This window comes from Dryobates pubescens, chromosome 14 (genome assembly GCF_014839835.1).
Source record: "Dryobates pubescens isolate bDryPub1 chromosome 14, bDryPub1.pri, whole genome shotgun sequence".
In the NCBI taxonomy this organism is placed as follows: Eukaryota; Metazoa; Chordata; class Aves; order Piciformes; family Picidae; genus Dryobates; species Dryobates pubescens.
In genome coordinates this window covers 13,859,313-13,873,736 of record NC_071625.1, presented here as the reverse complement: position 1 = coordinate 13,873,736, position 14,424 = coordinate 13,859,313, and the positions used below count along the sequence as shown (strand labels likewise).

Below are 14,424 nucleotides of genomic sequence, written 5' to 3'. Positions count from 1 at the left end.
CAAGAAGAGAGCAGGCAAGAAATGATTATCAGAGTCCTTATTTTAGGAATTATGTATGACCACAAAGGAAAACTTCTTCAGTTTGTGTTTATCTCCTCTTCTTCCCAACAGCAGTGCTGTCCTGGGAGGGCTTCAATGACAAGAGGAGACAGTGTCTCTGCAGGTTGAATGGAAGACTCAGAATCATGGAATCATAGACTCTTTTCAGTTGGAGAAGACCTCAGGTCAAACAATTGGCCTAACACAACCATGGCCATTAAGCCATGTCCCAAAGCAAACATTCATTCAGTTCACCATGCTTGCCAGGGATCAAGGATAAAGGTCAGGTCACCTGTGGCCTTTTTGTCCATTGTGGTCATGGTATCAAGGCTTAGAATCATAGACTCATACAATTGCTTTGGTTGGAAAAGACCTCTAAGATCACTGAGTCCAACCACCAACCTAAGACCACCATGGCTATTAAAACATGTCCCAAACAACCATTCTATGCATTTCTTGAACACCTCCAGGGATGGTGACTCCACTACTTCCCTGAGCTTGAGTCTCCTCTCTTGAATTCAGCTCTTTCTGCTGTGCTCTGGTCATCAAGACACCTGAAATGGGAGCCAGGCCCAGCCTGGTCCTCCTCCTTTCATTATCCCATGAGGATTTTCTGCAGGGAACCCAGGCATGAGAAAATGAGGAGTAAAACTCTCCTCATTCCTCTCCTGGAGCAATCAAAGGGAGCAAACCTCAACCTCATGGCTTCCCACCCCTGATCTGCTTCTTCTGGTCAGCTGGAGCATGGCAACCCACCTGGGCAACATGTCCCTTCCTTAAAACTTAATCAGAAGCTGATGAATATTTCATGAAGACAAAGAGGCCAGGTAGATAAGGTCAATCTTTTATTCATGAGCTTCGGGGAAGGGAAGGATGTGGGCAGAGAGATCCAGGCTCAGTCAGGTCATGGCCATCTTCCAGTGAAGGTCTCATGGCTGATACCTCTTGTATGGCTGATGCACATCCTTGTCCTGAGAGGATACTAGCAGTACCCAGGAAAGGAGATAGAGTTGTCCTACCAGTCCCTGTCGTGGGGACACACATGTTCTCCTTCTGATTTTCCCCATGTCACAAGCTCAAGAGATGAGAGGACATGAAAACCCCATCAATCTAAGACCACCACAGCCATTAAACCAGGTCCCAAAGAGCCCTATCCACACATTTCTTCACCACCTTTCAAGATCATCAAGTTCAATCTCCCAGTTTGGTATCATCAGTGATGCTTGGACATCCCCAACCCATGCAGAGCTGTTGCTCCAACCAGGCTCTGGTCACATGTAACAGAGGTTCATAGAATCATAGAATTAGAATTAGAATTAGAATTAGAAATAGAATTAGAATTAGAATTAGAATTAGAATTAGAATTAGAATTAGAATTAACCAGGTTGGAAAAGACCTTCAAGATCATTGAGTCCATCCCATCACCCAACACCATCTAATCAACTAAACCATGGCACCAAGCACCCCATCCAATCTCCTCCTAAACACCTCCAGTGATGGTGACTCCACTACCTCTCTGGGCAACACATTCCAATGGCAAATCACTCTTTCTGTGAAGAACTTCTTCCTAACATCCAGCCTGAACCTCCCCTGGCACAGCTTGAGACTGTGTCCTCTTGTTCAGGTGCTGGTTGCCTGGGAGAAGAGACCAACCCCCACTTGGCTACAACCTCCCTTCAGGTAGTTGTAGACAGCAAATGGTTTGGGTTGGAAGGGACCTCTAAAGATCACCTAGTCCAACTCCCTCTGCAGTCAGCAGGGACATCCTCTATTAGATCAGGTTGCCCAGAGCCCTGTCGAGCCTCACCTTAATAACTCCAGGGGTGTGCCCTCAATAACTCCAGGGATGGGCCCTCAACCACCCTTGTGGTGAAGACCTTGTTCCTAACATCCACTCTAAATCCAACCTTCTCAAGCTAAAAGCCATTGCCCCTTGTCCTATTCCTGCAGGCCTCTTGTAAACAGACTCTCCCCATCCTTCTCACAGGCCCCCTTCAGGTACTGGCAGGCTGCTATTAGGTCTCCACGGAGCCTTCTCTTGGTGCCATGGTATAGTAGTCATGAGGTCTCGGGTGACAGGTTGGACTTGATGATCTTTGAAGGTCTTTGCCAACCTTCTTGATTCTATGACTCCAGGCTGAGCAACCCCAGCTCCTTCAAACTGAGGTTGAGGTCTTCTGTAAGAGGACATTTCCTTCCGCCCAGGCCGGCCACGAGAGCCGGCCTGACGCTTAGCTGGCACCTCGGAAGCCGCTAACGAGCAGGGCGTTAATTACCCAGCTTATTAGGTGTCCGCGTTATTAACATAACCCTGACGGAATTAACTCGCTACAAAGTAAGCCTGCAGATATTAATTGCCTCCAACTTCCTCGTGGCTGCGGCGGTATTAATAAGGCAGTAATTATGTATGGATTGTGTAGCTGCAAAGTTAATGACGTGGCAATGTGATTTGTTCGCGGAGCAAAGCGATAAACCCAAGGAAGTGTTCTCCCAACAATCAATTGATATTTAATTAAGGGACGGAACCTGGCGGCGTAAAGCGGAATGAAAGGCCCACCACGGCGCCTGCCCAGCGTCAGGACAGGAGCCCCAGGGACACCTCAAGAGGTATAACCCCACCCTGCACCGGGACAGGGAAGAGGGTGACCAGCCCTCAGCCTGTACTCAGCCTGTACCAGGAACGGTGTGGCCAGCAGGAGCAGGGAGGTCATTCTGCCCTGTACGCAGCACTGCTCAGGCCACACCTTGAGTGCTGTGTCCAGCTCCGGGCCCCTCAGTTTAGGAAGGATGTTGGCTTGCTGGAGCGTGTCCAGAGAATGGCAACAAAGCTGGGGAGGGGTTTGGAGCACAGCCCTATGAGGAGAGGCTGAGGGAGCTGGGGTTGCTTGGCCTGGAGAAGAGGAGGTTCAGGGGAGACCTTATTGCTCTCTACAACTACCTGAAGGGAGGTTGTAGCTAGGTGGGGGCTGGTCTCTTCTCCCAGGCAACCAGCACCAGAACAATTGCTCTCTACAACTACCTTGAAGGTGGTTGTAGCCAGGAAGGGGTTGGTCTCTTCTCCCAGGCAACCAGCATCAGAACAAGGGGACACAGTCTCAAGCTGTACCAGGGGAAGTTTAGGCTCAAGGTGAGGAGAAAGTTCTTCACTGGGAGAGTCATTCGTCATTGGAATGTGCTGCCCAGGGAGGTGGTGGAGTCACCGTCCCTGGAGGTGTTCAAGAGGGGATTGGACGTGGCACTTGGTGCCATGGTCTAGTCATGAGGTCTGTGGTGACAGGTTGGACTCGATGATCTTTGAGGTCTCTTCCAACCTTAGTGATACTGTGATACTGCAATACTGTAACAAGAGGACACAGTCTCAAGCTGTGCCAGGGGAGGTTCAGACTGGATGTTAGGAAGAAATTCTTCACAGAGAGAGTGATTTGCTATTGCAATGGGCTGCCCAGGGAGGTGGTGGAGTCACCATCATTGGAGGTGTTCAGGAGGAGACTTGATGGGGTGCTTGGTGCCATGGTTTAGTTGATTAGGTGGTGTTGGATGATGGGCTGGACACTATGATCTTGAAGGTCTCTTCCAACCTGGTCTGGTCTGGTCTGGTCTGGTCTGGTCTGGTCTGGTCTATTCTATTCTATTCTATTCTAAAGCAGCTCAGCAGAGCAGGACCTGGGAGTGCTGGTGGACAGTAAGTTCACCAAGAGCCAGCAATGTGCCAAGAAAGCCAATGGTGTCCTGGGGTGCATTAAAAGGAGTGTGGCCAGCAGGCTGAGGGAGGTTCTCCTCCCCCTATACCCTGTCCTACTAAGGCCACAGCTGGAGTCTTGGGTCTAGCTCTGGGCTCCCAAGTTCAAGAGAGACAGTGAACTGCTGGAGAGAGTCCAGCAAAGGCTACAAAGATGCTGAGGGGAGTCAGAGACCTCTCTTTTGGAGAAAGGTTGAGGGACTTGGAGATTTTTAGCCTAGAATAGAGAAGACTGAGAGAGGATCTTCTCAATTGTTATCAATACTTAAAGGGTGGGGTGTCACAAGGATGGGGGCAGAGTCTTGTCAGTAGTGGCCAGTGACAGGACAAGAGGTAGTGGGCACAAAGTGGAACATAGGAAGTTCCACCTAAACATGAGGAGGGACTTCTTTATGCTGGAGATGGTGGAGCAATGGAACAGGCTGCCCAGAGAGATGGTGGAGTCTCCACCTCCAGAGTCATTCCAAACCTGCCTAGACATGGTCCCATGCAACCTGCTTTAGGTGAAGCTGCTCTGATGGGGGGCTGTGGACTAGATGGTCTCCAGAGGTTCCCTCCACCCCCTGTCATTCTGTGGGTAACCCCCCTGCTCAGCTTCCTGCTTTGTCTCTTGTGGGTGCCATTGACCAGGACTTTCTTTTTGAGCCACACACACCATGCCCAATGTGGAAAATATACCTACCTCGGCCCCCCAAAAGTGGCCTGATGATGACAGCTCTTTCCTTTCAGCCAGCTGATGTCCTCTTCCTTTGGGTTGCACCTGCATCCAGATGGACTTCACACCTCGCAGCTGGACATGGACCAGCAGCGCTGTCCCCGTGGCAAGGAGGACAATGACAAGAGAAAATGGCCTCAGGTTGTGCCAGGGGAGGTTTAGGTTGGATATTAGAAGAAACCTCTTCACTGAATGTGTTCTCAAACACTGGAACAGGCTGCCCAGGGAAGGGATTGAATCCCCATCCCTGGAGGTGTTTCAGATCCACAGAGATGTGGTGCTGAGGGCCATGGTTTAGCGTCAGCCTTGGGAGAGTCAGACAGTGTTTGGACTGGATGATCCTAAAGGTCTTTTCCAACCAAAACTATTCCATGATTCAGTATTTTGGGGGAAAAGGAGGAAAAAGTGATGAGAATTAAAAACTTTGACAGACTCAGGGAGCAGAGAGGCCTCTCCAGCAGCTTCTCAAGATGTTGGTGATGAAACACTGAGCAAAGCCACGCTCTGACCAGGAATCCTGGGGCAGAACCTTTTTATTTCCAAATCAAAACACAAGGGGTTAATAAAAGACATTGAAGAGCAATGGAGACATAATTTAGCACCAGCCTTGGTTGGACTTGATGGTCTTAAAGGTGTTTGCCAAGCAAAGCAATGCTATGATGGTCCAACCCCTCCATCTCTGTACCTGCCAGCTACCAACATCACCTCTCAGACAGTCAGCATGAGACCCATGGGAGCAAGAAGAAGAGCTGGTCTCCCTCACCTTCCCAGCCACCTCCTCCCCCTCATCCTCTTCCCTTTCCTTTATGTTAATTGAAAATAACAATTAGTTTATTTTTGCTTGTGCAAATTACAGCTCGAGCTCCCAGGGAGCAGACAGCTGCCAGCGCTGCGCTGAGCTGCGCTCCAGCCTCGGCCTCTTACATGAATAAATAAACTGCCGGTGGTGGAGGGGGAGAGGATGTTCTACCTGTCCCCCTTCCTTCCCTCCAGCTCCTTCATGGAAAGGGAGGAAGAAGGGCAAAAGAAATCCCGAGAACCTTTAGGGTTGTATTAGGTGGGTGGTTTAGGTGTTAAGCGGGGAGCTTGGCAGGGGTGAGGAGTTGTGGAGCCAGCATCAGGGATAGGGGGACGCAGAGGGTTGGAAGCCCTCTGCTGTGAAAATAGGCTGAGAGACTTGGGGTTGTTCAGCCTGGAGAAGAAAAGGATTCGGGGGTCCTTCTTAAGTCCCTTCAGTACTTAAAGGGGACTACAAGAAAGCTGGGGAGGGACTTTTTATCAGGGCCTGTTGTGACAGGACAAGGAGTGATGGTTTGAAACTAACAGAGGGAGATTTAGACTGGAGAGAAGGAAGAGATTTTTCACGAGGAGCACGGTGAGACCCCGACCCAGGTTGCCCAGGCAGGTGGTAAGTGTCCCATCCCTGGAACCATTCCAGGTCAGGTTATTTGGGGCTCTGAGCAACCTGCTGTAGTTGCAGGTGTCCCTGTTGATTTCACAGAGGTTGGACTAGATGACCTTGAAAGGGCCCTTCCAACCCAAACCATTCCATGATTCCAGGAGTGGAGATGATGATGCCCAGCTGGGACAACAAAGGGTCGTGATTGATGGGACCTGTTCACCGCCAGACCTGAGGACTGACGTTGTCATTGCATTGACAATGCAGCAGGTTTCCCTATGCACACACAAGAATATTCATCCTGCATCCCATGTCCCACCTCCTGCATCCTGCTTCCCCCCTAGCACAGCAGCACTGACAGCCAATGCTGTGCCATGTTGCTGTCACACAGCCACTGGTGCCTGCTGCAGGGGAGCATCCCACACCTCATATCCCATTTCCTATACCCCTTATCCTGAATCCCAGTTCCCATATCCTACTTGTCACATCTCTTATCCCACCCCCATCATCCCACATCCCATAGGCTGCAGCTAACATCCCATATCTCACTACCTTCATCCCACATCCCATGTTCTGTATGCTTGCACCCTACATCCCATATCCTATATCCCACTCGCTGCATCCCACCTCTTGTACTCCATATCTCACTTCCTGCAACCTACTACCTGCATCCCAGTGTCTTGTCTTCATGCATCCTATCTCCTGCATCCCATCTCCTGTATCCTGCCTTCCATATCCTGCATCCCACTGTCTGCATCCCACATTCAATGCCCTGTATCCTTGAATTCTGCATCCCACCTCTTGCATCCCATAATTCAGACCTACCCAGCAGCAGGGAATTTGGGATCCAAACCCAGCTGTGGTCCCATCCACCTCCTGTATGTGGGGCTTTTCCCCATATTCCAGCTGTCAGGAAGGACCTCAGCTCCTGCTGAGATCAGAGGAGATGCTGCTGCAATGGGGCTGTGACGGCTGGGAAAAGACAGAGGGAACTCACTGGGAATACATCCCAGCTGTAGGGATCAGCTGGGAAGCTCCATGAGCTGGCAGAGGCAAGCCAGCTGTGCTTTGCCAAGGAGATATATGGGTGTATAGGGATTGGCATGGATACCTGAGTTTATATATGGTGACAGGGCAGCATTTAGCTGGGAGCATCCAGGAGGAAACTAGACCCAGAGCATAGGAAGGAGGGAACGTACAAAAGCCAAACTTCAGCTGAGCCAGATCAGATCCAGTCAAAAAAATATCATCCCTGAGGAGCCTCATCCCTCTGGGAGCCACCAGCAGGATTTTGTTTAATTGGAGGGGATGAATTTTGGGGGGAAATTGAATTAATTCCTTTTTTCTTCCCAGTAAATAACCCCAGATTCACACACATCCAGCAGCCCACCCTGCTTCCTTAACCACAACTGAACATCCCAAGGTCAGAATTATCTCATTACCAACATTTTGGGGCAGGCTGCAGTGGTTCTGGGGAAAAATCCTCAGATTTTAGCATCAATAATTGAGGAGAAAGGCCTTTGAAGAGGGGAGCTGGGTGATGTCGCAGTGGTCAGCCCCTTGCCGTGTTCTGCCTCTGCAGAAACCACAAGGATCCAGTGGATCCCTATTTGGGAATGCCAGAGAGCACACCACACCAGTCAGTGAGTGGGTTTAAACTGGTTCCCAGCACCCATGTGGGCTTGGGCAAGGTTCTGTGGGGTGCTGTGGGGTTTGGGATAGAGCATCCCATCCCCTCCCCTCCCCAAATCACCTTTTTTCCCTGGGGAAAAGGAGTGTGAAGCCCATCAGCAGGGACATATGGAGAAGCTTCAGTTGTTCGTGGTGCCATCAAACCCATGTCAAGGAGCAAGGAAAGCTTGGAAATGGGGGCTAAAAGCTCCACAGGGGAGTGGGATAAAGAGGAGCACCTGCCAACCCTCAGGGTTTGTCCCCACACTCCCACCCCAAGAACCAACCACCCTTTAGTGCACCCCATGGGGCTTCTGCTTTCATCTGCCTGAAGCTGTAAGAGCACAGTGCAGGAGATGGCCAGGGATGGATGCAGAGGCTGAAGAACCTCACAGGAGGGAGCATGCAATGTTCTGAGGTCCCACGACCCCCAAAAAGCAGCAGCCTCTCGGGTAAGAGGGTTCCAGCCCCGTTTCAGGGAAAGGAGCTCCAGCCCAGCTCAAAGATGTGTAGAAATCAGGGAGAGAAAGCTTTAAAAAGAGATCAGAGCAACCCCCAAATCGACACACCCTCTGACAGGCAGCCATGGCACCCACGAACAGCCGCAGCCTTGCGGCATGGGCAGCACATGCCAGCAGCTCCCTCCCAAACCATGTTCCACCATGGAGCAAAGACATGCAGCCCTGCAATGAGCAGGGTCCTGCAGTGAAGGTCAATATGTTGCAGTCCCTCCCTCCCCCCCAAGAAAACAGTGAAAAGCCAAACAGGGAGCCCCCAGATACCCTCCCCAAGCCCATGGTGCAGGGGGGGAGGTGTCAACCCCAGCAAGGACACAAGGCATCAAAAAAGCCCCATTTGGGCATCAACCACGTTAGTTTATTTAGTGTATCGATGGGACCATGGACAAATCCAGGACAACCCTCCCCTAGAAGCAAATCAGCAAAAGGGGATCACTTGGGGGAGGGCCCTAACTGCACCTCAATGCCACTTCGGTGTCCCCCAGAATCACCCTAGGGAGCTGCAACGTGGTGAGATCCCCCATGGATGACCACCCTGTGCCCTGCTCCAGTGACTACCCTGCTTGGGGGTGGATTGCCAGGAGGTGCTGCAAGAAAAAATAATAATAATAAAAAAAAATCAGTGGGAACCAAAAAAGGAGGTGGGCAAGGAATGAAGGGTCACATCTCTGTCCCCCTACCCAAGGCTGCTCCTGGAGGATCAGGAATAAAGGGGTAACACCCTGATCACCAAAATACTCTGCTCTGAGGGCAGCAACGTGGTGAGATCCAGGTTATGTTATCCCCAGCTCAGTGTATCCCAGCAAATAAACAAATAGAAATGGAAGAGGAGGAGGAGGAGGATGGTGGGGGCAAGCAGGGCTTGAAAAGAAGGAACAGGGCAAAACCCGGCAACCTCGGCCCCAAAACGCTGGCTTGGCTCTGTCACGGTGGTGGGAAAAGGTGTCGTGGAGTCAAAGATGATCGCAACCACCCCACCAGCACCATGCTGAACACCAAGGTGAGACCCACCCACCCCCACCCCCCCCCTACAAACCCTGCAGAGCCCCAAATCCTCTCTGCTCTGCTCCTCCACTGAGCCCCATCGTGACTGGGAAATGGGGCACCAGCTCCTGGTGACAGACGGGATGTGTCCATGAAGGAAGTGGATCATGGTGAGATCCAGGGGTGAGGAAATAATTGGAGGGGTCTGAGGTCTCCAGAACAGTTTTGGGGAAGGTGGTGGCCCCAAATCCCTTCTATCCCTTCTCCTCTCTCAAAACTCTCCTTATTTAGTCATGGAGTGGGTGGCTGGAAGCTCTCCCCAAAAATAAGCCCAAGCAGGGGGAACGTTGGGAGGAAAATTTGGGGTAAGCCACCAGGGAGCTGCGATTCACCCCCCTGGAAAACCCAGGGAGAGGAGGCAATGTCCTCCAAGACGCTGCCTGGGCAGCAGGATGGGTTCTTTCATTTCCAGCCAGGTTTGCAAAGCTTCCCCAGTTCAAAATAAAATTAGAAACAGGGTGTGAAGCCCCACCACAAGCCTCCCATTTCTGTCCAATCTTGTTGTAGAATTCCCACCACACATCCCAGCTCCCATTCCAAAAAGCAAGCCTGGGAGCGAGACGAGCTCAGGCTGCTCAAAAAAACACTCTGGGTGCAAAATTAGCCACCAGCAAGCCCAAAGTGGCTGAAAAAAAACCCCAAACAACAGAGGGACGAGGTTTTGGGGAGCAGAGGAAACAAGACCAGAAGGTCCTGGGGTCACACTCCCCCCAAAATTCCAGGGACAGCTGGTGCCAGGGGGTTGCATCAGCTGGGAGGTGATTTATGAAGGAAATCACACTGCAGCCAACATGCTGGGCTGCAGACCTGCCACAGCTGAGCCTGGTGTGGGGGGAAACAGCAACAAGAAAAAGACAGGAGAAAAAAATTAAATATAGATATTAAAAATATAGACAAAATGCTCTGAACTGTGTGGGAGCAGGGCTTGTGCTGTCAATTGCTCCAGTAAGCCCAGCGCAGACAGGAACAGCGCGAGCGGGGCAGCCGCCTTCGGGCTTCCCAGCAGTGCAGATCAGGGCTGCCGAGGACGTAAACGCCTGTAACCAGTCCCCCCCAAAAACCCCCAGCATATTGGTAAAAATTCCAGTCCTCAGGTTTGCCTTTAGGAAGAAATGGATGCTGTGTTTGGTGGGGAGGAGGGCTTTCTCCTCCTTAATTAAAGACTCAAAAGGGAGAAGTGCAGAGGGGAAATTAAAAAGCATTTATTACCGTTGAAAATCAGGCTCAGCGGGACGGTGTCAGGCTGGGATCAAACTGGATCCAAGCTGGGCTGAAGGTGACTTTTTTTTCAGTGGGTGAAGGTCTTTCAGGGCGACTTGAGACCCTCCAGCCAGGGGGAAAGAAAAATAAAAGGCAATAAAAAGGGAGGAGGGGAAGGGGAAAGGCAGAAAAAGTGAAAAAGGAAAAACTTCCGCGCTGCTGGCGGCTCATGGGTGATGCTCGAGGCTCGCATTTGCTCCCCACCCCAACACCGTGGCCCGAAGAAAGAAGAGGAAAACTCGAAAGGAAAAACGTTGGAAGATGGAGAGGAAAAACCCAACCCAAGCTGTAGTTGAATATAAGGTTTGTTTGCTTTTAGTTATTTTATCTTGATGCAACATCATTAAAACCATCACAAATCGAAACAACAGGTCATTAAAAACGCTTCGCACCCTCAGTCCCTAAAATGCACCAGGCTCCCAAACTCCCTCTCTCCCAAAATGTTTACATTTCCACCCCCCCCCAAAAATAAGAGACAAAACCCCCAAAATCTCCTTTTCTTTTTTTTTAAACTTTTTTTCCCCCTTTTTTCATATTTAAATAAGCAACTCCATTAAAAAAAACCAAAACAAACCCAACCCCGTTTCCAGGGGCGCAGGAGCAGCTCTGCTTCTATTTCCCACCTCACAAAAGTCTTCTTTTTCTTTCCTCTTTTTTGTTTCTTTCCCTTTTTTTGTCCCCCCTCTTTTTTTTCTTCCCTTTTTTCCTTCCTCTTTTTTTCCTTTCCTTTTTTCCCTTCCCTCTTTTTTTTTTGCCTCTTTTCCCTTCCCTCTATTTTCTCTTCCCTCTTTTTTCTTTCCTTTTTTTCCCCTCTCTCTATTTCCCTTCCTTTTTCCCCTTCCCTTTTTTTTTCCTTTTTTCCTCTTCCCTCTTTTTCCCCTTCCCTTTTTTTTTCCTTTTTTCCTCTTCCCTCTTTTTCCCCTTCCCTCTTTTTCCCCTTCCATTTTCCTTTCCCCATTTTCTTTCCTTTTTTCCCCTTCCCTCTATTTTCCCTTCCATTTCCCCTTCCCTCTTTTTTCTTTCCTTTTTCCCCTTCCCTCTTTTTCCCCTTCCCTCTTTTTTCTTTCCTTTTTTTCCCCTTCCCTCTATTTTCCCTTCCCTCTTTTTCCCCTTCCCTCTTTTTTCTTTCCTTTTTCCCCCTTCCCTCTATTTTCCCTTCCCTCTTTTTTCTTTCATTTTTCCCCCCTCTTTTTCCCCTTCCCTCTTTTTCCCCTTCCCTCTATTTTCCTTTCCCCATTTTCTTTCCCTTTTTTCCCCTTCCCTCTATTTTCCCTTCCCTCTATTTTCCCCTTCCCTCTTTTTTCTTTCCTTTTTCCCCCTTCCCTCTATTTTCCCTTCCCTCTTTTTTCTTTCATTTTTCCCCCCTCTTTTTCCCCCTTTCCCTCTTTTTCCCCCCTTCCCTCTTTTTCTTTCCCCCTCCTTTTTATTTTCACTCAAGAAATAACGTGCATTATTCTTCTCCTTTATTTTCCCCCCTCCTCCCCGCCCCCACCTCCTTTCCCTTCAGCCAGCGTCGAGGTTTCAAAATACTCCGAGGGTTTAATAAATAAATCTGGTGCATAGTGAGATAGCAGCCAACCCTTATTTTGTTTTTGCAGTCCATAGATTTTTTTTTTCTTTTACTATATTGCCTTTTTTTATTCCTTTCTTCCCCTCCCCCCCCCCCCCTTTTAGGTCACCCTAAAATTGTTTGCCCACCCTTCCCTCCCTTCCTTTCGCCCTCCCTTCCCACCCTTCGCCCTCCCTTCCCTCCCTCTCCCCCCACTATTTTTAAGAGCATAGATAACTTTAAATCTCTATAAAACAATCCTTTAACCCAACGTTTGACTCCTGTATATAGTGCATTCAGCTTCTTCCCAACATCATTAAATTAACTTGGATATTATTTGCATGCTATTACATACAAACTTTTTTTGTTGTTTTTTTTTTTTTTTTTAAGACTTGTGTTAAATTCTTCTTCTCTTTTTTTTTTTTTTGTCCATTTTTTTTTTCCCTCTAAAGGTTTTGGTTATTTTTTTTTGTGTGTGGTTTTTTTTTTTCTGTCGTATTTTTTTTTTCCATCATCATAAACCACCAAGCAAAATATAGGCTCAAAGGAAAAAACAAAACAAAAAAAAACCAAAAAAAATAGAACCAAAAAAAAAAAAGGCAGAAAAACCTAAACTAATTTCTACATATTTACAAGGGTGAATAAGTTAAACGTGGCTCAGATTTGCCAGCCGGGGGGGGTGGGGGGTTGGGGCTTGGGGAGGGCTTTAGGTGGATGTGGTGGGGCTGGGTAGGGTGCAGCGCTGCTGGGACCCCCCCCCCCCCCCGCGCCCCGGCTCGGAGACCCCCCCCCCCTCCAAAAATTAAAATGAAGGGATTAAAAACAGGCAGGATAAGGAGGGACTCGGGGGGGAGCTCCTGGATGCTCCCAGGGAAGGGGGAAAATAGGGGAGTGGGGGGGGGGCAGCGCACCATACACGTCCCGCATGCAGGTTGGCTCCAGGATACCGCCCTCCCCCCTCCCCCACTCCCTCCCCAACCCCGGGATCCCTCCCAAAAATTTCGAGGGGGTGTGGGGGGAATAATAATATGAACTTTTATACAAGCAGAGGGGTTTCTCACCCTACATGAGGACAAAAAAGGGGACACCCCTCACCACCGCCACCACCCATGGGTTTGTGGCTCACATAAAGAAGTCGGCGGTGGGTTTGGGGGCTGTGGATGGGGAGGGGTCCCTCGGGAAGCCCCCCCGGCCGGCTAACTTCTCGTATTTTTCTTTGTACAGATCCCTTTCCTTGGCCAAGCGGGTCACCTCTTGCTTGAGCTGTTCCACTTGACTTTGGAGTTGACATTTCTCGTTCTCCAGGATGTGCCGCTGCTGGACCCGCTTGTAACGGCAGGACTGAGCGTAGCCTCGGTTCTTCAAGGTCCTCCTCTTCTGCTTGAGGCGGATGACCTCCTCCTTGCTGAAGCCCCGCAGCTGCCGGTTGAGCTCTCGTACCGACATACTCACCAACTGGTCGTCGGAGAAGCGGTCCTCCAAACGCAGATGGTGATGGTGGTGATGGTGGTGACCGGGATGATGATGAGCTGCCGGTGGAAGCTCCTCACCTCCAAAAGGTTGAGGTCGGAAAGGCTCGTAACCTTGATGGTGATGATGATGATGGTGTGGAGCTCCGATCAACGCTTCCACCGCATCCTCCGGTGTCAGGTTGAGAGCTTCGGGATTCAGGTGATGCTGGTAACCCGACATCCAATACAGCTCCTCTAGCTGAGGTTTGGAGCCCAGGGAAGCAGCCGTAGTAGTTGGAGGACCTGGTGCTGGTTGTCCACCAGGACTTGGAGCGCAGAAACTGGGCGAGGAAGGCACGGAGGAGCAGGGCGTGCTGAGCGGGGTGGAGGAGAGGGACCCGGCCGGCAGACGGTGGCACAGCCTCTCCGCCTCCGCCGGTTCCTTCTTCACTTCGAACTTCATCAAGTCGAAATCGTTCACGTACTCGATGGCGAGGGGGCTGGTGGGCAGCTCCGCGCTCATGGCCAGCTCCGAGGCCATCTCAGTCCATGGAGAGGGAACCGGGGGGCAGTTTGAGCCCCCGGGGCCAACACCACCACCGTTCACCCAAATGGGATTCCGGAGATTCTTCCCAGCGCGGGTCCCCGGGAGATCGGCGAGACCTGCTGCCCCTGGCGGGGCTCGGCTTCTCGGTGCTGCCCGGCTCCGGGAGCCTCGGACGGGACTTTGCCGGCACCGGAATGCTGCTGGGGGTTGAACCGCGTTCCAGGACCCTCCAATGAGGCTTTTCTGGGAGGATCAGCAGGGTTTCGGAACTCCGAGACGGGGCTTTGCCGGCGCCGGGGCTCTTCTGCGGGGTTCAGCTGGGCTCCGGAAGCCTCCGACGGGGCTTTACCGGCTCCGGGACTCTGCTGCGGGGTTCAGCTGGGCTCCGGAAGCCTCCGACGGGGCTTTACCGGCTCCGGGACTCTGCTGCGGGGTTTCACTTGGCTCCGGGAGACTCCGGCAGTTTTTTCTGTGTGTTCAGCCAGGCTCTGG

At 50.8% G+C, this 14,424-nt stretch overlaps 1 protein-coding gene across 1 annotated transcript; it reads right to left on the bottom strand.

The window, feature by feature from the left end:
* Positions 1 to 12,951: 12,951 nt before the first annotated feature.
* MAFA (MAF bZIP transcription factor A) lies at positions 12,952 to 14,424 on the bottom strand. The gene has a single exon (XM_009899925.2). The coding sequence runs from the start codon at positions 13,924 to 13,926 to the stop codon at positions 13,057 to 13,059; it is 870 nt and encodes a 289-aa protein (XP_009898227.1). The 5' UTR covers positions 13,927 to 14,424; the 3' UTR covers positions 12,952 to 13,056.